At 39.6% G+C, this 22,402-nt stretch overlaps 1 protein-coding gene and 1 long non-coding RNA gene across 4 annotated transcripts; one reads left to right on the top strand and one right to left on the bottom strand.

Moving 5' to 3' along the window:
* The first annotated feature begins 11,119 nt into the window (after positions 1-11,119).
* Positions 11,120-11,968, top strand: LOC124184700. The gene is made up of 3 exons (XR_006871244.1): positions 11,120-11,212; positions 11,363-11,665; positions 11,842-11,968. It is a non-coding gene; the product is annotated as an uncharacterized LOC124184700 (long non-coding RNA).
* A 3,560-nt stretch (positions 11,969-15,528) lies between these two features.
* On the bottom strand, positions 15,529-18,960 carry LOC124184431. 3 transcript variants are annotated; one of them, XR_006871197.1, is made up of 6 exons: positions 18,885-18,960; positions 18,347-18,570; positions 17,860-18,001; positions 17,104-17,218; positions 16,000-16,489; positions 15,529-15,830 (listed from the first exon to the last, which is right to left on the bottom strand). XR_006871197.1 is itself a non-coding variant. In XM_046574122.1 (6 exons), the coding sequence occupies exons 2-6, from the start codon at positions 18,491-18,493 to the stop codon at positions 15,826-15,828; spliced, it is 543 nt and encodes a 180-aa protein (XP_046430078.1). In that variant the 5' UTR covers positions 18,494-18,570; positions 18,885-18,960; the 3' UTR covers positions 15,529-15,825. The 3 variants fall into 3 exon arrangements, 1 of the variants encoding a protein (XP_046430078.1); XM_046574122.1 differs by having other exon boundaries at positions 16,356-16,489; XR_006871198.1 differs by lacking the exon at positions 17,104-17,218.
* Positions 18,961-22,402: the final 3,442 nt, after the last annotated feature.

Here is a 22,402-nt window from a genome sequence, read left to right as displayed (position 1 = left end):
AATTTTAGTATAAGTAGGAAACGATTAAGTGACCTGAAAAAAAGTGTGAAATTATAGCTGAAACAGACAAAAAATGTTATTAGCGCAATAACGGCGGAAAAAAAAAAAAACAAATGATTTCACCCTCACATTATACAGGAGAAATAGAAAATTATCGACCGTATAAATGCTTTGCGTAATCATCATCGTCATTTCCACATTCAGGATTTTCATTCCCGTGGATCGGAAGATGCCGCGTTTGTTCTCAGAGTCATAAGGTGTGTCAAGTCAGCGCGCAAAAGGCAGCGATGTCTAACTTGCAAACGAGTTGAAAAAAAAAAATTAAATTTCACGTTAATAGCGTTCGCGAAATCGACGCGCAAAAAGGCGCGATCGATTGATTCGGAAGAAGGCACAACTTAGAGTAACTGGACTTGTCGCATAATCCTTTAGAAAGAAAATCCGCATCAGCGTCTTTACAATTCCGACACATTGCGATGCTGATTCTTTTTCTCAGATGCGAAATCAAGTCCGGGCAGGGGGTTGGGGAAGGATGAACAGCATGCATTGTCTGGCGTGGCGGTCGGCGGTCCTCTTCGACGCGACGTCTTCGAGCTCAGCATCTCTTCTCATCTAGCGCACCACGAAACGCGTGGATGATTCAGAGACGCGTTCAGCCCATTCAGGCGATTACAGAAAGTGGCATTCGGAGGAACCGGCAGCAAAGTCAAGACGTCGGGAGAACACGCGAATTTCAACATCATCAAAAGTTACCACGACTGAACAATAATTCTGCAATCGCCTGACGCTGTGGAATGTACAAAAGTTAGTCACTTCCGGTACATCGCGACCTGCCTACCCTCGCCTGATTCCCTGTATCTTCGAACCACCCAACGGAATTTTCGAAATATAGAAAAAAAAAAAAACGGAGAGACGGACACTTGCACTCACAATCATAAACAACCGATCCCATTGCATTCCCCTCTCTACCTGCCCGATTCAATACCTATATACGAGCTAACGATTGTCACACTCTTTCCAACACAATCATTCTTCTCCAATCGCCTCGTGGTTGTGTGTGTGACTTACTTGTTCGTCGTGTACCTGTAGGGAGGAATCCGTTCGTGTACCGCCACCCGCCAGCTACACTTACACCGAGTAGTTTTGCGATTGCTGGAGGGCTCGTGGTACACAAACGACAAGAAAATAAAACGGGTTAGACATCCTATATGATGCTCAACAGCATCTTTCTAAGCGAGCTAAATCTGCATTTGGTCAATTCGCGCTGGCTGATGTAAAACGGAAAGTAACTCGAGTAAAAGCATGCAATTGAACTGCGTTAACTTGTACCAGACTTTAGGAGTTAAATCGATTACAGAATCGTTGAGAAATAATCAAACCTCAGGTAAATCCACCGCTTAAACGACAATACCTCGAATAATTTCAAAAGTCAATCTAATTTTGGTTTTGCAATGTCGAGTAAGCGAGGGTTCCCTGTCGCGATGCTCATTCCACTTTAAGCAGCGGGCAACGGTTGTGACAATACTTGAACTACTTGAACATTGCTCGTTACGATTACAAGGAAATGATTCGATTGATAAATGAGCTCCGCTGCCTTAGCGAATGAGCCTATCCATGCAGCTAAGCGAATATTTTGTGTGACAATTGTTACCGCCACGCCACCTGACAAAGGGACACCAGGGAAGAAAACACCAAACCCAAACGCGTGCGACTCACGGACTTTACCGATTATTCCAGGGGTTACTCGGATGTCTCTGCTCGCAAAGCCATGCCGCAGTGTCCCCAGCAAATTCCAACAGCCTTCAAATGTGTCAACGTCACGCTTTTCCTTTTGCTCATTTCCTCGAGGCTTCTCGTACTTGAACTGAAAAGTCAATCGTATCATTTACTTAATTCGTATATCGAAGTTTGTTTAACAGGTATCGGCACAGTCAAAGCAAATTATTTATTTTACATTACTTCTTCGAATAGGGATATTGTTCGTGTTACATATTTGAACGTAATTCGATGCGTTTCTTTTGCTTGAAGAGTAACTCAAGGATAGATATTTAGCTTACCCGTCACAGGCCCCTTTGCACTTCGACGTGCGTTATTTTTGCATCGTCGTATTGGACACGTTCAGGATTGCATGCGTGCCGTTGCGCTGAAGTGTAAGAGAATACGCATGTTGAATCACACGATCAATTCGGATTTTATGTAAGCACACGCTGCGCCGCTCCGTGTATCGAAAAAAATTGTAACGTCGAAAGAATGATCTGCAGAGTTTACAAATGAAAGACAGAAGGACGTGTAAGTACGCAGAATTGAAAATCAGATGTAGTTCAGAACGGAGTGACTAGATCATGAATAGACAGCTGGTAAGTAAAATTCGTAACGATGCCGTACCTATGTTTCCCCATTAAGAATCAGTCGATGCAGCTGCGACGTTCGTTCTGTATGTTCGTCCGATGAAGGAACGCAATTCAGTACATTTATAACCATGACTGACGGTACAACTGCAGTTGAATTCCGTATGTTGGTGCGATATTTTGTAAGTATATTCAAACTGCATCATCAACGAGTACACCACATCGTGAAATTCACTACAAATTGAAACAAAAATATAATGATAAGGTGAGGGATGAATGATGTGCCATCGCTTTTCATCTCAGGTGAACACTATTATACATCGTAATTTCAGGTTGCATTATTCAACGAGGCGTGAAAAGGTACGGAAACATTAGCTCGAGGTATCGGAACAGTTGTCTGATAATACTATGTCTCTGCAACATCGACTGGCCATAAAAATCCGTATGAAAAACGGTATCGGTTGACCATGAAAATATAGCCAGCAAGAAAGAATCGTATCGATGACGTACCTGTTTATCCTCGTGGAGAGGCATTCGGTACACCTTCGACGTTTGTTCCGTATGCTCGTCTGATGAAGGAATACGATTCAGTCCAGTTCGAACCATGACTGACGATATAACTGCAGGTCGTTTCTGTAAGTTGGAACAATGTTTCGTTAGTGTATTGAATCTCCAATATCAATGGATACACCGCGTTGTAGAATACACCTCAAATATGAACAAAAATATAATGATATATGTGAGGAATCAATTATGTGCGATCGCTTTTCATTTCAGATAAACACTATATCTTAATTTCAGGTTGCATTATTCAACGAGGCGTGCAAAGGTACGGAAAAATCGGCTCGAGGTATCCGAACAGTTATCTGATAATGTTTTTTCTCGGCAACGTCGACTGGCCATAAAATTTTGTGAGGAAGAACGAAATTCGCAGACGATGAAAAGACAACTGGTCAGCAAGAATCATATCGATAACGTACCTGGTTCTTCCTAATGAAGAAGCAGTCGGTACAGCTGCAACGTTCGTTCTGTGTGCACCTCTGGTGATGGAACGCAATTTGTTTCATTTCTTACAATGCCTGACGGTACTACTGCAGTTGATTTCTGTAAGTTCGTATAATATTTTGTTAATACATTCAATATCTATCATCAATGAGAACACTGCGCTGAACAATTCATCACAAATTCAAACAAAAACATTATAATATCGTGAGAAATGAATAACGTGCGATGGCGTTCTGATTCAGATGAACCTTGGTTCCACTTACAGCAATCACGTGAAAAGAAATTTCTCAGTTTCCAAGCTGCTGCACTCATCTCGTAGCGGTTTTTCCAACGTTGGTTTCGGCATGAGCATGGATCACGTCAAAAGCAGTGAACTGTAATGAAAATGAATGGAAACATGTATGCAAACATTTAATGTGAGTCAATCGTATTTCCGTGTAGTACTTCTGAGTCGTAATATTCATTTCTTAGGTGGATAATTAATCGTTAAAAATCCGATCGTCTGCCCACCTGTCGTTTTTGTTTCGATAAAGTAGCCGTTCGTGTGCCTACGTCGTTTCTCAAGAAAACCAGATTGACCGAGCTGAAACAGAAAAATCTAACTGAAGAAAAGCTCAAAGAAAATATTCAATGCAATAGTTTTTGGCAGATTGTTTCGATTGCAAAAGAATATTCTTCTTTGGACAATCGATTATCGGACCAAGAACCATTGCAGCAAATATTTTCTTCAAATTAAGATTATTTCCGTTTTCGCGACCAGTGACATCAATGAAACCAGATCGATTCACCTGAAACAGAGAAATACACGTTGTATTGAAAAATTATTCACAAATTTACTGAAAACAAAACGTAATCCTCAAAAGAATGATTTTTACAAGGCTTCTTGCAAATTGCATTATTCGATACTAGAAAAGTGTCTGTGGAACGAATAAGCAATTTGCCGAAACTTGTTGAAACGTCTGTTTGCCAGTTTGTCTGATTCATAATTTTAGTATAAGTAGGAAACGATTAAGTGACCTGAAAAAAAGTGTGAAATTATAGCTGAAACAGACAAAAAATGTTATTAGCGCAATAACGGCGGAAAAAAAAAAAAACAAATGATTTCACCCTCACATTATACAGGAGAAATAGAAAATTATCGACCGTATAAATGCTTTGCGTAATCATCATCGTCATTTCCACATTCAGGATTTTCATTCCCGTGGATCGGAAGATGCCGCGTTTGTTCTCAGAGTCATAAGGTGTGTCAAGTCAGCGCGCAAAAGGCAGCGATGTCTAACTTGCAAACGAGTTGAAAAAAAAAAATTAAATTTCACGTTAATAGCGTTCGCGAAATCGACGCGCAAAAAGGCGCGATCGATTGATTCGGAAGAAGGCACAACTTAGAGTAACTGGACTTGTCGCATAATCCTTTAGAAAGAAAATCCGCATCAGCGTCTTTACAATTCCGACACATTGCGATGCTGATTCTTTTTCTCAGATGCGAAATCAAGTCCGGGCAGGGGGTTGGGGAAGGATGAACAGCATGCATTGTCTGGCGTGGCGGTCGGCGGTCCTCTTCGACGCGACGTCTTCGAGCTCAGCATCTCTTCTCATCTAGCGCACCACGAAACGCGTGGATGATTCAGAGACGCGTTCAGCCCATTCAGGCGATTACAGAAAGTGGCATTCGGAGGAACCGGCAGCAAAGTCAAGACGTCGGGAGAACACGCGAATTTCAACATCATCAAAAGTTACCACGACTGAACAATAATTCTGCAATCGCCTGACGCTGTGGAATGTACAAAAGTTAGTCACTTCCGGTACATCGCGACCTGCCTACCCTCGCCTGATTCCCTGTATCTTCGAACCACCCAACGGAATTTTCGAAATATAGAAAAAAAAAAAAAAAAAAAACGGAGAGACGGACACTCGCACTCACAATCATAAACAACCGATCCCATTGCATTCCCCTCTCTACCTGCCCGATTCAATACCTATATACGAGCTAACGATTGTCACACTCTTTCCAACACAATCATTCTTCTCCAATCGCCTCGTGGTTGTGTGTGTGACTTACTTGTTCGTCGTGTACCTGTAGGGAGGAATCCGTTCGTGTACCGCCACCCGCCAGCTACACTTACACCGAGTAGTTTTGCGATTGCTGGAGGGCTCGTGGTACACAAACGACAAGAAAATAAAACGGGTTAGACATCCTATATGATGCTCAACAGCATCTTTCTAAGCGAGCTAAATCTGCATTTGGTCAATTCGCGCTGGCTGATGTAAAACGGAAAGTAACTCGAGTAAAAGCATGCAATTGAACTGCGTTAACTTGTACCAGACTTTAGGAGTTAAATCGATTACAGAATCGTTGAGAAATAATCAAACCTCAGGTAAATCCACCGCTTAAACGACAATACCTCGAATAATTTCAAAAGTCAATCTAATTTTGGTTTTGCAATGTCGAGTAAGCGAGGGTTCCCTGTCGCGATGCTCATTCCACTTTAAGCAGCGGGCAACGGTTGTGACAATACTTGAACTACTTGAACATTGCTCGTTACGATTACAAGGAAATGATTCGATTGATAAATGAGCTCCGCTGCCTTAGCGAATGAGCCTATCCATGCAGCTAAGCGAATATTTTGTGTGACAATTGTTACCGCCACGCCACCTGACAAAGGGACACCAGGGAAGAAAACACCAAACCCAAACGCGTGCGACTCACGGACTTTACCGATTATTCCAGGGGTTACTCGGATGTCTCTGCTCGCAAAGCCATGCCGCAGTGTCCCCAGCAAATTCCAACAGCCTTCAAATGTGTCAACGTCACGCTTTTCCTTTTGCTCATTTCCTCGAGGCTTCTCGTACTTGAACTGAAAAGTCAATCGTATCATTTACTTAATTCGTATATCGAAGTTTGTTTAACAGGTATCGGCACAGTCAAAGCAAATTATTTATTTTACATTACTTCTTCGAATAGGGATATTGTTCGTGTTACATATTTGAACGTAATTCGATGCGTTTCTTTTGCTTGAAGAGTAACTCAAGGATAGATATTTAGCTTACCCGTCACAGGCCCCTTTGCACTTCGACGTGCGTTATTTTTGCATCGTCGTATTGGACACGTTCAGGATTGCATGCGTGCCGTTGCGCTGAAGTGTAAGAGAATACGCATGTTGAATCACACGATCAATTCGGATTTTATGTAAGCACACGCTGCGCCGCTCCGTGTATCGAAAAAAATTGTAACGTCGAAAGAATGATCTGCAGAGTTTACAAATGAAAGACAGAAGGACGTGTAAGTACGCAGAATTGAAAATCAGATGTAGTTCAGAACGGAGTGACTAGATCATGAATAGACAGCTGGTAAGTAAAATTCGTAACGATGCCGTACCTATGTTTCCCCATTAAGAATCAGTCGATGCAGCTGCGACGTTCGTTCTGTATGTTCGTCCGATGAAGGAACGCAATTCAGTACATTTATAACCATGACTGACGGTACAACTGCAGTTGAATTCCGTATGTTGGTGCGATATTTTGTAAGTATATTCAAACTGCATCATCAACGAGTACACCACATCGTGAAATTCACTACAAATTGAAACAAAAATATAATGATAAGGTGAGGGATGAATGATGTGCCATCGCTTTTCATCTCAGGTGAACACTATTATACATCGTAATTTCAGGTTGCATTATTCAACGAGGCGTGAAAAGGTACGGAAACATTAGCTCGAGGTATCGGAACAGTTGTCTGATAATACTATGTCTCTGCAACATCGACTGGCCATAAAAATCCGTATGAAAAACGGTATCGGTTGACCATGAAAATATAGCCAGCAAGAAAGAATCGTATCGATGACGTACCTGTTTATCCTCGTGGAGAGGCATTCGGTACACCTTCGACGTTTGTTCCGTATGCTCGTCTGATGAAGGAATACGATTCAGTCCAGTTCGAACCATGACTGATGATATAACTGCAGGTCGTTTCTGTAAGTTGGAACAATGTTTCGTTAGTGTATTGAATCTCCAATATCAATGGATACACCGCGTTGTAGAATACACCTCAAATATGAACAAAAATATAATGATATATGTGAGGAATCAATTATGTGCGATCGCTTTTCATTTCAGATAAACACTATATCTTAATTTCAGGTTGCATTATTCAACGAGGCGTGCAAAGGTACGGAAAAATCGGCTCGAGGTATCCGAACAGTTATCTGATAATGTTTTTTCTCGGCAACGTCGACTGGCCATAAAATTTTGTGAGGAAGAACGAAATTCGCAGACGATGAAAAGACAACTGGTCAGCAAGAATCATATCGATAACGTACCTGGTTCTTCCTAATGAAGAAGCAGTCGGTACAGCTGCAACGTTCGTTCTGTGTGCACCTCTGGTGATGGAACGCAATTTGTTTCATTTCTTACAATGCCTGACGGTACTACTGCAGTTGATTTCTGTAAGTTCGTATAATATTTTGTTAATACATTCAATATCTATCATCAATGAGAACACTGCGCTGAACAATTCATCACAAATTCAAACAAAAACATTATAATATCGTGAGAAATGAATAACGTGCGATGGCGTTCTGATTCAGATGAACCTTGGTTCCACTTACAGCAATCACGTGAAAAGAAATTTCTCAGTTTCCAAGCTGCTGCACTCATCTCGTAGCGGTTTTTCCAACGTTGGTTTCGGCATGAGCATGGATCACGTCAAAAGCAGTGAACTGTAATGAAAATGAATGGAAACATGTATGCAAACATTTAATGTGAGTCAATCGTATTTCCGTGTAGTACTTCTGAGTCGTAATATTCATTTCTTAGGTGGATAATTAATCGTTAAAAATCCGATCGTCTGCCCACCTGTCGTTTTTGTTTCGATAAAGTAGCCGTTCGTGTGCCTACGTCGTTTCTCAAGAAAACCAGATTGACCGAGCTGAAACAGAAAAATCTAACTGAAGAAAAGCTCAAAGAAAATATTCAATGCAATAGTTTTTGGCAGATTGTTTCGATTGCAAAAGAATATTCTTCTTTGGACAATCGATTATCGGACCAAGAACCATTGCAGCAAATATTTTCTTCAAATTAAGATTATTTCCGTTTTCGCGACCAGTGACATCAATGAAACCAGATCGATTCACCTGAAACAGAGAAATACACGTTGTATTGAAAAATTATTCACAAATTTACTGAAAACAAAACGTAATCCTCAAAAGAATGATTTTTACAAGGCTTCTTGCAAATTGCATTATTCGATACTAGAAAAGTGTCTGTGGAACGAATAAGCAATTTGCCGAAACTTGTTGAAACGTCTGTTTGCCAGTTTGTCTGATTCATAATTTTAGTATAAGTAGGAAACGATTAAGTGACCTGAAAAAAAGTGTGAAATTATAGCTGAAACAGACAAAAAATGTTATTAGCGCAATAACGGCGGAAAAAAAAAAAAACAAATGATTTCACCCTCACATTATACAGGAGAAATAGAAAATTATCGACCGTATAAATGCTTTGCGTAATCATCATCGTCATTTCCACATTCAGGATTTTCATTCCCGTGGATCGGAAGATGCCGCGTTTGTTCTCAGAGTCATAAGGTGTGTCAAGTCAGCGCGCAAAAGGCAGCGATGTCTAACTTGCAAACGAGTTGAAAAAAAAAAATTAAATTTCACGTTAATAGCGTTCGCGAAATCGACGCGCAAAAAGGCGCGATCGATTGATTCGGAAGAAGGCACAACTTAGAGTAACTGGACTTGTCGCATAATCCTTTAGAAAGAAAATCCGCATCAGCGTCTTTACAATTCCGACACATTGCGATGCTGATTCTTTTTCTCAGATGCGAAATCAAGTCCGGGCAGGGGGTTGGGGAAGGATGAACAGCATGCATTGTCTGGCGTGGCGGTCGGCGGTCCTCTTCGACGCGACGTCTTCGAGCTCAGCATCTCTTCTCATCTAGCGCACCACGAAACGCGTGGATGATTCAGAGACGCGTTCAGCCCATTCAGGCGATTACAGAAAGTGGCATTCGGAGGAACCGGCAGCAAAGTCAAGACGTCGGGAGAACACGCGAATTTCAACATCATCAAAAGTTACCACGACTGAACAATAATTCTGCAATCGCCTGACGCTGTGGAATGTACAAAAGTTAGTCACTTCCGGTACATCGCGACCTGCCTACCCTCGCCTGATTCCCTGTATCTTTGAACCACCCAACGGAATTTTCGAAATATAGAAAAAAAAAAAAACGGAGAGACGGACACTCGCACTCACAATCATAAACAACCGATCCCATTGCATTCCCCTCTCTACCTGCCCGATTCAATACCTATATACGAGCTAACGATTGTCACACTCTTTCCAACACAATCATTCTTCTCCAATCGCCTCGTGGTTGTGTGTGTGACTTACTTGTTCGTCGTGTACCTGTAGGGAGGAATCCGTTCGTGTACCGCCACCCGCCAGCTACACTTACACCGAGTAGTTTTGCGATTGCTGGAGGGCTCGTGGTACACAAACGACAAGAAAATAAAACGGGTTAGACATCCTATATGATGCTCAACAGCATCTTTCTAAGCGAGCTAAATCTGCATTTGGTCAATTCGCGCTGGCTGATGTAAAACGGAAAGTAACTCGAGTAAAAGCATGCAATTGAACTGCGTTAACTTGTACCAGACTTTAGGAGTTAAATCGATTACAGAATCGTTGAGAAATAATCAAACCTCAGGTAAATCCACCGCTTAAACGACAATACCTCGAATAATTTCAAAAGTCAATCTAATTTTGGTTTTGCAATGTCGAGTAAGCGAGGGTTCCCTGTCGCGATGCTCATTCCACTTTAAGCAGCGGGCAACGGTTGTGACAATACTTGAACTACTTGAACATTGCTCGTTACGATTACAAGGAAATGATTCGATTGATAAATGAGCTCCGCTGCCTTAGCGAATGAGCCTATCCATGCAGCTAAGCGAATATTTTGTGTGACAATTGTTACCGCCACGCCACCTGACAAAGGGACACCAGGGAAGAAAACACCAAACCCAAACGCGTGCGACTCACGGACTTTACCGATTATTCCAGGGGTTACTCGGATGTCTCTGCTCGCAAAGCCATGCCGCAGTGTCCCCAGCAAATTCCAACAGCCTTCAAATGTGTCAACGTCACGCTTTTCCTTTTGCTCATTTCCTCGAGGCTTCTCGTACTTGAACTGAAAAGTCAATCGTATCATTTACTTAATTCGTATATCGAAGTTTGTTTAACAGGTATCGGCACAGTCAAAGCAAATTATTTATTTTACATTACTTCTTCGAATAGGGATATTGTTCGTGTTACATATTTGAACGTAATTCGATGCGTTTCTTTTGCTTGAAGAGTAACTCAAGGATAGATATTTAGCTTACCCGTCACAGGCCCCTTTGCACTTCGACGTGCGTTATTTTTGCATCGTCGTATTGGACACGTTCAGGATTGCATGCGTGCTCGTTGCGCTGAAGTGTAAGAGAATACGCATGTTGAATCACACGATCAATTCGGATTTTATGTAAGCACACGCTGCGCCGCTCCGTGTATCGAAAAAAATTGTAACGTCGAAAGAATGATCTGCAGAGTTTACAAATGAAAGACAGAAGGACGTGTAAGTACGCAGAATTGAAAATCAGATGTAGTTCAGAACGGAGTGACTAGATCATGAATAGACAGCTGGTAAGTAAAATTCGTAACGATGCCGTACCTATGTTTCCCCATTAAGAATCAGTCGATGCAGCTGCGACGTTCGTTCTGTATGTTCGTCCGATGAAGGAACGCAATTCAGTACATTTATAACCATGACTGACGGTACAACTGCAGTTGAATTCCGTATGTTGGTGCGATATTTTGTAAGTATATTCAAACTGCATCATCAACGAGTACACCACATCGTGAAATTCACTACAAATTGAAACAAAAATATAATGATAAGGTGAGGGATGAATGATGTGCCATCGCTTTTCATCTCAGGTGAACACTATTATACATCGTAATTTCAGGTTGCATTATTCAACGAGGCGTGAAAAGGTACGGAAACATTAGCTCGAGGTATCGGAACAGTTGTCTGATAATACTATGTCTCTGCAACATCGACTGGCCATAAAAATCCGTATGAAAAACGGTATCGGTTGACCATGAAAATATAGCCAGCAAGAAAGAATCGTATCGATGACGTACCTGTTTATCCTCGTGGAGAGGCATTCGGTACACCTTCGACGTTTGTTCCGTATGCTCGTCTGATGAAGGAATACGATTCAGTCCAGTTCGAACCATGACTGACGATATAACTGCAGGTCGTTTCTGTAAGCTGGAACAATGTTTCGTTAGTGTATTGAATCTCCAATATCATTGGATACCCTCATATTGTAACGATGTAAAATTCACCCGGAATATAAACAAAACTAGAATGCTATATGTGCGGAATGAATGATGTGCGATCGGTTTCCATTTCAAATAAACACTAACATCGTAATTTCAGGTTGAATCATTCAACGAGGCGTGAAAAGATACGAAAAACTAGCTCGACGTATCCGAACAGTTGTCTGATAATTTTATTTTCACCGTAAGAATCCCGGTATCAGTAGACGATGAAAAGGTAGCCGGCAAGTAAGAATCATGTCGATGACGTACCTGTTTTAACTAATGGAGAAGCAGTCGGTGCAGCTGCGACGTTCGTTCTGTATGTTCGTCCGATGAAGGAACGCAATTCAGTACATTTATAACCATGACTGACGGTACAACTGCAGTTGAATTCCGTATGTTGGTGCGATATTTTGTAAGTATATTCAAACTGCATCATCGACGAGTACACCACATCGTGAAATTCACTACAAATTGAAACAAAAATATAATGATAAGGTGAGGGATGAATGATGTGCCATCGCTTTTCATCTCAGGTGAACACTATTATACATCGTAATTTCAGGTTGCATTATTCAACGAGGCGTGAAAAGGTACGGAAACATTAGCTCGAGGTATCGGAACAGTTGTTTGATAATACTATATCTCTGCAACATCGACTGGCCATAAAAATCCGTATGAAAAACGGTATCGGTTGACCATGAAAATATAGCCAGCAAGAAAGAATAGTATCGATGACGTACCTGTTTATCCTCGTGGAGAGGCATTCGGTACACCTTCGACGTTTGTTCCGTATGCTCGTCTGATGAAGGAATACGATTCAGTCCAGTTCGAACCATGACTGACGATATAACTGCAGGTCGTTTCTGTAAGTTGGAACAATGTTTCGTTAGTGTATTGAATCTCCAATATCAATGGATACACCGCGTTGTAGAATACACCTCAAATATGAACAAAAATATAATGATATATGTGAGGAATCAATGATGTGCGATCGCTTTTCATTTCAGATAAACACTATATCGTAATTTCAGGTTGCATTATCCAACGAGGCGTGCAAAGGTACGGAAAAATCGGCTCGAAGCATCCAAACAGTTGTCTGATAACTTTTCTTTCTCAACCACAGTACACGCCGTAAAACAATGGATCGCTAATCGAATGGCCATAAAATTTCGAATGAAAACTGAACCAAATGCCAAATTCGAAGAAAATCTCGCAGCCTACAACACAATTCTACTTCCAAATTACATACCGATAAACTCATGCCATCATCAATGAATACAGGCATCAAAATTGTCGGACTCGATGATAAACGCTATTCGTAACAACAGACGCCAAAACTCTCTTTTACTCACGTACGCAAATTACAACGAATAATTACTATATTCATAATATCGTAATTGATAATTCGCCACTCGATTACTTCGTAGATCGTAGCAATTCTCTTTATGGAAGCAAATGTTGGATTGAAACTCACTCAACCGCGACTGCGAATAGAAGTCTCAGAAAATTCGAAGCTCGCTTAGCAACTGTCTGTTCCGAGAATTTGGTGACGGTTGACGCTGAAGATTCGAGAAGTAGAAATATTTGAATATTGGACCAATCGGAGAGTTGCCCTCTCCCGCCCGATTCTGATTGGCGGAAATTGAACCCTGCCGTGATGTAGTGCACTGTGTTTTTTTTTCTCGACTTGCCGCTCAAATCGGTAGCAGCCATATTGAGAAAAAATGAGAATGACGCTTTTTACATTTCTCTTGATGTATCCGAATGATGGATTAAACGACAAATCAGACGAGACGATTTGTTGCCAGCTAAATCCGAACGATAAATTGAGTTGTCGTTAATTATATTGATCAAACTGTCAACTAGATAATTATCACTGTATTTTGCTATTTGCCGACTGATGTCTGATAACTATCCTTCACGACAGTACACGATATAAAACAATGGATCGCGAATCGGCTCACCATAAAAATCTTTAATAAAACCGAACCTACGGTGTAATTGGAAGAAGGTTCTCACAACCTATACCACAACTCTGCTCTTAAACAATATTTCAATAAACTTACCATCACAGATGAACACAGACGTTAAAATTGTCCGACTCGATAATAAATGCAATTCGTAACAACTGACACCAAAACTTTTCTTCACTCACATACGCGAATTACATCGAATATTTACTATAGTTATATCGTCATTCGTAATTCGTCACTAGATTACGTCGTAGATCGTAGCAATTCTCTTCATGGAAGCAAATGTTGGATTGAAACTCACTCAACTGCGACTGCGAATAGAAGTCTCAAAAAATTCGAAGCTCGCATAGCAACTGTCTGTTCCGAGAATTCGGTGACGATTGACGCTGACGAATCGAGAAGTACAAATATTTGAATATCGGACCAATCGGAGAGCTGCCTTCTCCCGGCGGTTTCTTATTGGCGGAAATTGAACCCAGCCCTGATGCTGCTGTGCAATATTTTTTTTCTCGACTTGCCGCTTAAATTGGGAGCAGCCATATTGAGAAAAAATGAGAATGACGCTTTTTATATTTTTCTTGCACATATCAGAATGATGAATTAAACGACACATAACACGAGACGATTTGGTGCCAGCTAAATCCGAACGATAAATTGAACTGTCATTAATTAGGTCGAAAAACTCTGTCAACTAGAAAATTATCACTTTATTTCGCTATTTTCCGACTACCTATCAAACCAACATTATATACATCTTGCAAACAATGCTAACAATCACGGCCAACTCCAAACGAAATAGGTTCGTAGTTAAATCAGACGGATAAGTATATTACGTGAGGTTGATCGAAATGAGTCTCGTTAATAAATGGTTCATTCGTGCAATATCTAGGCCATTAAACGACCATTTAGAACTGTCACGACAGCTAATCAGGCCTGTTTCACCCCGCGAAAAGTAGCAGTCAGAACCTGGTTTTCATCGCGATTCGAATCTTTCATCAGGTCTGATACGATCACACAAAGAGAACCAAACGTACCTTGTAGCAGTGATGGACTCTCTCCTCAATGCCGATCTTTCTATTTGCCGGACTCCGTTATCTTCGGGGTTTGCTGCACGATTAACCATCGAACGCGATCCGCGGATTGAATTTAGGGGTAGAGCCTGGTCAGTGCGAATGAGAAGGCCGGCCGACTGCAATCCTCTCCCCTCCATGGCATACTTTTTTTTGCACTTCTTGGAAGCTGATCACGCCAGCCAACTAACAAAAGTGCTGGGGTAGCGTCACTTGTTACATCTCCCGCCTAACAATTGCGCAATACGTGACGGTCGCCAGCAGCGCCCCACTCTTACCAACTTGATCGGTTACGATGTTGACAGATTCGTTTTTTTTGTACACTATAGTGTACAATTTTGATTTTCGCTTTTTACGGTTTTTCCGAGATATACAGTATATTAAATATTTGTCAAGGATATGAAATTGGAGTAAAATTTCCTGACAAATCGATTACCGTTATTTTTTTTGTAGAATTATTCTTACATTGTAAGAAATACACAAAATTTGAAGAAAAAATTCAATTCCTGAAACATACCCGAAACATCTTAAAATCGTCGAATAAGTATTTTTTCACTCAAATAAAGGCACTCTGAGTCAATATATTTATTTTAAAGTGAACGGGTTTAAATCCGATACGCTAGGAAACTTCTGAGAAATGTTAAGAAGCCTTTCTTGTAGATTAACAAAGAAATTGATTATGATTTTTGCAATTAGAAAGAAAAAAAAAGGATAGGGAAGATTTTAAGACATCGGAAAGAAATACAGTTATAAAATGGATATAAAGTCAACATGTTATTTTGGCATTAAATAAATTGATAAGTACCTCTAATTTACTATACAACATCAAAAAATGATTGGTACATTTTTTTCCTGATAACTAATGACAAATAATAATAAAAAGATATAATTAAGAATTGCTTCAACTATTTAGGCGGTATAGCGAGTCGACATAGGTGAAAGGAACCAGTAAATCTTTGTGACAGTAATGAAGATCAAAGTTGAGAACGTGATTTTTGCCAGGACCGCTGCATCTAATGACATCAAACTGGAAACTCGGGCGACTCAATTCAACCTTTAAACTGTGAAAAAGGACAGTATTAGTTCATAAATATACCACATATTATTCAAGCCCATAACTTTAACATTGATAATTGGCCTTGTCCCGTCAAATAAATGAATAAATTTAAAAAAATGTATCAAACAGAGTATTTGAATTGTATCAAATGTCCAAAAAATTGCTGTCATCACCTCTGTAAAATCGATTTCAATTCCTCACAAGCATCATCAGCCAATCCTTTATATTGGCACACAAACAATACCAGTTCACAAGATCATATTAACTTTTCAATGAAGGGTGTCAAGTTCGGTGACTTTCTTGATCTGCCCAAACTTTTGAGAAACTCTTTTGAGCTTCAGATTTTTAGCGAGAGTTTCGAATAAACGAGGTATTTGGCAGAAGTTGCTCTGTTCAATCGAGAAGTCTTTCAAGTTGTGGCAAACTGTCAGCATTTGCATCAACTCTTTTGTGTAACAGCACGTTGATTGCGGCCCTAAATCCTTAATTATATTATATTATAATATCCTTAATTTCTCCAAATTTTTACACTGTGCGGCTATTTCCACGAGGAATTGACCATCTTTGATCGGGATTTTCACCAGGTGCAAACTTGTAAGGTGTCTCCAACCTGCGATCATGCGAAGCGCGGCCAGATCCCACAATTGTGCGTCCTCCAGTATTCTGAAATTATAACATATATTAGTGAAAGCTATCTAAATTACGATGTCGACTAAAATCAAAATGATAATAAAAGTGAGAATTGTTGAGTGCACACGATGAATGAGCCATGTTCGCCATTTGCAAGATCAGAATCGGCAATTTTTTGCCACATGTATAAGTGACTTTCGCGAGCCGCCTTCTTATCATCTAGAACTTTGATGAAAGTTAAATCATACTTCATCTCTAATAGTTCTAATTTCGTTTGGCATAAGACAGAATTTATACTGATATCAGCCATTGCCCAAAATGATCGTGGAGTTCAAATGATGTAGATTTCATACTAATGTTTTATTAATCCATTCTAATCCAAGATCTCAAAACAGTGATTCCCTTATAAATTTGAGCGAAGTTTAAAATGATCCAACGTTATTATTGGAATAAGTTTTGTAGTACATTTTCAAAAAATACCTTTTCACCCTTTGATATTTAGTCCACGAATTCAACTAACGCTTGTGTATAGCATAAAAATGCGAATATCGAAAACGTCAAAATTCACGAATGTCAAGAAGTGTTATTCATAGTAACATTGGCTGCTGCTATTACTTTAAATTATCTGTTTAGTTAACATTAATTACCCAGCATTTATCGTCAATGCTTTCACATTCGGAATATTTTGCACTATTGCATGGAAACATGAAGTTTCTGGTTCTAAATCCTCGTCCTCAGAATCTTTATATTTTTGCTTCATACCTGTTATCATCAATTTTGATAAGCACCCCAAAGTCGACCATGATGGCATGAAAATAAATTATAAGAAAAGAAGAATATTATTTCTCTAAGTCAAGTTTTCAAGTATCATAGCACTGGCTAAAGTTAACAATGGTATGGTCACAATACTCAGAGCTTTTCAGACCATTTAACCCTTTCAGTCACAGAAGCCACTATCAGTGGCACGCGTTTTTTCCTTTGTTGTATAATTTTTTTATATTTCATTCCAATATATTCTGACAAACTGAATCACGTGACTGAAAGAGTCAAGTGAAAGTCAAGCCTATGCAGAAAAGTATAAAAAATGGATGCGAATACTAGTGAAATTCATTATTTAAGTCACTGTAAAAGAATCAGGAGATAAATTTCAGAGGTCAGTAAGTGAAGTATCTTTGAATCTTTATCTTTACGTTGATAGATCGAACGTGATTCAATCTTTCAATTCATCTCAACTAGTTGAGAAGGAGCATTTTCAATTTGACAAATTACCAGGCTCCTGTAATTGAAGTGTATCATCAATGCAGTATTTTCGAATATAACAAAGAGTACTTAAAATTCAGTTTGAAAAAAGCCATGTAAATATTTAAATATAATTATTCGCACAATGGAAGCGAGCTACTTACGATTGCTTATTATTATGTTGGACAAAACAAGTTCCGTCAAACTTGTAAACATTAATAATATCAAATGCAGCTGGGAATTCTGCTCTATGCTCTGGTTCACGTTCATGTAATAAATTGGTTGGCTTGGATTTTCAAGCAAGAGCTGTAATGTTTAGAAGGTTTCAATTACCAAATCATAGTACGAAAAAAATAAAGTGATTCAAGAGATGATAGGTGAAAATAATTATTTTTCTTGTCAATGCAAGTAAAAATAATATCTGTTACAACTAAAATAGCGGAGATTTGATTTTGATCGAAAAAAATTACTCAAAATGCGAATAATAAATATTTTTGTGCTGTTTGATTAGAGTTTTTCACGCAATAGATTGGATTACACAAATTTTACTGGACATCTCTATCAGTCATCATTAAGCCTTTGACTCGTTTGCACTTGTTGCAAATAATTAACAAGGTTTATTTTCAACGAGTGTGAAACTTATAACTTTACCTTTACATGCTGAATTCTTGGCACGAACTGATCTGGACCGTTATTTTTAGACAGAAAGCAGTTCCTGTTCAAGATTGTATGTTTGGAAATCCTCATCAATTCCTCCAGTATGGTTTCAAAACTTATGCTCTTTTCAACTTTCGACATCGTTCACAGACTTTCCCAAGTAGAAGCAGTGTGAATAATGTTTTCGCTTAGGTACTTAGAAATTTTAATGTGATTTCCTGTGAAAAACGAAAAGTCATTCAATAGAATCGGATCATGAGTATGTGAGTATGTGTTGGCCTATTTGCCAAATTGGTAGATCACATATCAAAAACAAGTTTGTACTTTACAATAAATTTAATTATGAATGTGTAATATTCGAATAATCTTGGATCAATCCTGAACCCCTCTCCTTTGAAATTTCGATTGAATTGATTGTACTTTTCCTGCAGTTCGGAGAACTGAACTATGGCTGGTAGGTATTGCCGAGATTTCAAGTGAGTTTTCAAGATAGCTCTTGTCGTGCATCAAGTACAGTAATTTGGATACGTACCGTAGTGAAAGTAACGTGTTTTTCTGAAATCACCTTTACTAGGATTGATCCATCGTTCAGGGTTTGGCAAAATATCTAACATTGTTAACCCTTTTTGCGCGTTTGAGATACGTGGGCTTTAATATTTGGAGGTATGTACCTCACGTTGAAATCGACCATAGCATCCCCTTAGAGTGATGAGGGCTGATTCAGGTATGCAAATAAATGTACAACTAATGTAAGAAAAAATATTCTGCAGCAAAAATTGCATGCACATTTTACTCACGTCAATGCCCATTCGTCATTCAACAAAAGTGTATGAAATCTCCTGCAAAAATATGCCAGAGGCAACCTCTCTCCGATATTTAAGCTTGAAATAATTTTCATTAAAATTTCGTCTGGAAGATATAAAATGTTCCAAACTTCCGTCCTGAAATAAAGAACCAAAATAATCATTTCATCAGTCGATCAAAAACCTACGCCTAATAGTCACATATTACGAGGTTGAAACCAATTTCATCCACTAATTTTCTAAGATCAATTCTCACACATAAACCTTCGCGAGTGCATTGAATCATTAATCGGCTCTCTTCACGCACATACCTGCCACTCATTTTCACGTCTAAAGTCCGTTTTGGATCGCATCTAACATTAAAAACAATAATTTCACTCGAGCACGCTACACATACTCGTCTCGTCACAGGCAGTTATTATTGCGAAAACAAAACAGAATACCTGCTGAGCTCTGTCTCGCCAATTTCAGACTGGTCACTTTGAAAAGAGCCGGTAGACGCTTGTTTTGATCCTTGGCAACCAATGACAAGACGCTATTTCGACATAAGCTTTACCGCGAAACGTGGCATTCCAATATTTTAACCTCAGGCCTCCTTCGACTGGTTGCACTGTTTTACAGGCAACTGATCACATGTTTATGGGTTTGTAAGCATCCGCGTTATAATTTTGAAGTGAAACTTCTTTAGGTAACTATAGAATGTTATGAAATGCTGTGTTTTGAAACCCCCAACATACACCTATCATCGGTCTCTTTCCTTTGAGCGGATCTTGGTACCCCCACTCTTTTGTGCCCTAACACAAAAACTTATTATAAATTGCATTTTTTATATTTCAAATAAAAACTGAAAATCGCTAATTTTTCCTATCCTTATTTGTGTCATTCTTCTCTTCTCTTTCTCATTCTCTCAGCCTCATTGTTTAAATATAAGCTAATCAAAGAACCACATTTTTTTTTTTTTTTTGTAACTCACGGTAAATCACTCAGATAGATTTCAGAAGTTTCACTTCTGTTGCGTGTGATTACCACACGCATGTTTTTTTATCTGTTAAATAAATTATAAAGATTTTCACGTTACTTGTTCACTTTCAACAACTGCAGTAGCCATTCGCTATGATAAATACGCGCTTGATTACCGACTGCTGCCGGACGGTAAGTGCGGATCGGTTACCGACACGCCTCACCATCATCAAGAATACGAAAGTGCTACTCCCTTTGGGACGTGGTCGTAGTTTCAGCTGAAGGATCAGCATCAGCGGTACTTCTTCTGAATTCTTTTCGAACTTTACGCATGCGTTGCATTCCATGCCGTACTTTATAATTATAAACTATGAATAAATATGGCGACAGACTGTTGAATTGTTGTAACGCGGTCGAATGGACGGTGATTTACCGAGGTTAATAAACGGGTAAAAACCTACTCATCTCTGCTATCAGCTATTTTAGGCATTTCAGAATACGATATTCGCCTGGTGACATTTTGTCTGATTACAAATTTACGGGCCAAATTTTGATAGCCGATATTTGAGATTTAGTTTCTTTACAACACGTATTCTAATCTAATAATTCTGTTCGCCGCGCCGGCAGGATGAGCTGCATCATAGTTGGCCTCGTAATAAAAACCGAGATAATTACATACAATGGCAATTGTAAGTCTGATTAGGTATGTTACAATCTGCAGTGACGTGATGTAATCTTTAGCGTTTGATCCACTATTATGAGCGCAAAAAAAGTTAAAGAAGTGGATTCTACGTTCTCAGCCAGCAACACAAAACGGAGTAGAATATCCGACGACATTTCATGCTCCAGTCATGGATCCACTAATTGGGCTTCAATTTTAAGTTGCTGCCGAAGACATAAGCGGGAGAGAAGGTTGACTTTGAAGGAATACAACCCGAACGAATGCGATTACATTGTTGAGAAACTTGTAATTAAACGAGTACCTCTGTCATTGTATGCAACGGCAGAAGATTATCAGGAATTTGTCGACGAAAAAAATCATAAAGAACTAACACATGGTCCCTTAGCTGGTAAAGAGATGAGAGATAAACAAGTCTATTCAGCAATGACAGAAGTGGGATCATCGTTATACTTCCTGAAAAAGAAAGTACGAGGCGATTTGTCAAATAGACGATCGAACAAAAATTTGAGATTTAACAGAGATGACGATCTGTTGGATGAGGACACTTTGCGGGCTGGTCCCTCAAATTGCTTCAGAAACGTGTCTTCGCGAATTATTTGAATTAATTTTCAGCTCTACATCCAGACTTGAAAATGACTGAAAGACCGCCGAAAGATCCGCAACCATTAAATCCACCCCGAAGCAAACGATCGTTAGCTGAAAATATATCAGAAATTGGATCTACCAAAAGGAGTTCCAGCGTAAGATCGGAAAAAGGAAAAGAGAGAAGTAAACACGAAAGTAACGCGTACATCAGAGTTTAAAATACTTCGAAAGAAACATCTACCGTTCTTGCTGACAAAGAAATTCCTTCTCGGGATAAAAATATTAACAAAGCCAGTTCACTCATTTCCCGTAAAATAGGCAGCGCATCCCGCATTCCTCGCCTTAAAAAATCCTCAAAGGCACAAAAGGAGGGATTACAGTGTGAATCAACTTATCGCCAGAATAAATTCTCAGACAATGATCAACATCCCAATGGTAAATCTACCATCAAGAATTCCCAGTTTACGGTGCACTATATTTCACCCGATGAGTGTTCAACTAAGCAAATAGCGGAATCTTCCTTCACAAATCGGCCAAACAATTACACAGATTTACGTGAACCGGATAACGAAGAATCTACAACTGCAGCTACATCCTCCGCCTCTGATGATCAGAAGAGAGCGGACAAGACTGGAGCGACTTTAAGATGGAAAATTATCATCAAACATAATAAACCGACTTCATCGCAAACATATTGGTCAATACATATAGGATCTGGAGAATTTAAATCCTGATCTGCAATTTAGAGAGAAAATTTTTTCACCGTCCTCTGCGGAATGTATTCGTAATTCTGTTTCTTAGCCATGCATGTACGTTAAATATAAGTGTCCTCTTGGCATAAGAAGGCTCGAATGACGAATGGGTGTCAGCTATCCGAGCACGAGCCTATCATGGATTCTTAGGCGACACGGTGAACAACACCGTGGACAGGAAACAGATCAGGTGCAATCGCAGATAAAAAGAATTTTCATTTGAGAGCCTCATCGAGCACGATCGCATGTCCCTCACATTTACAGGGAG

This window comes from Neodiprion fabricii, chromosome 6, assembly GCF_021155785.1.
Source record: "Neodiprion fabricii isolate iyNeoFabr1 chromosome 6, iyNeoFabr1.1, whole genome shotgun sequence".
In the NCBI taxonomy this organism is placed as follows: domain Eukaryota; kingdom Metazoa; phylum Arthropoda; class Insecta; order Hymenoptera; family Diprionidae; genus Neodiprion; species Neodiprion fabricii.
Note: the sequence above shows the minus strand (reverse complement) of the source record. Positions and strands in the feature narration are given on the sequence as shown.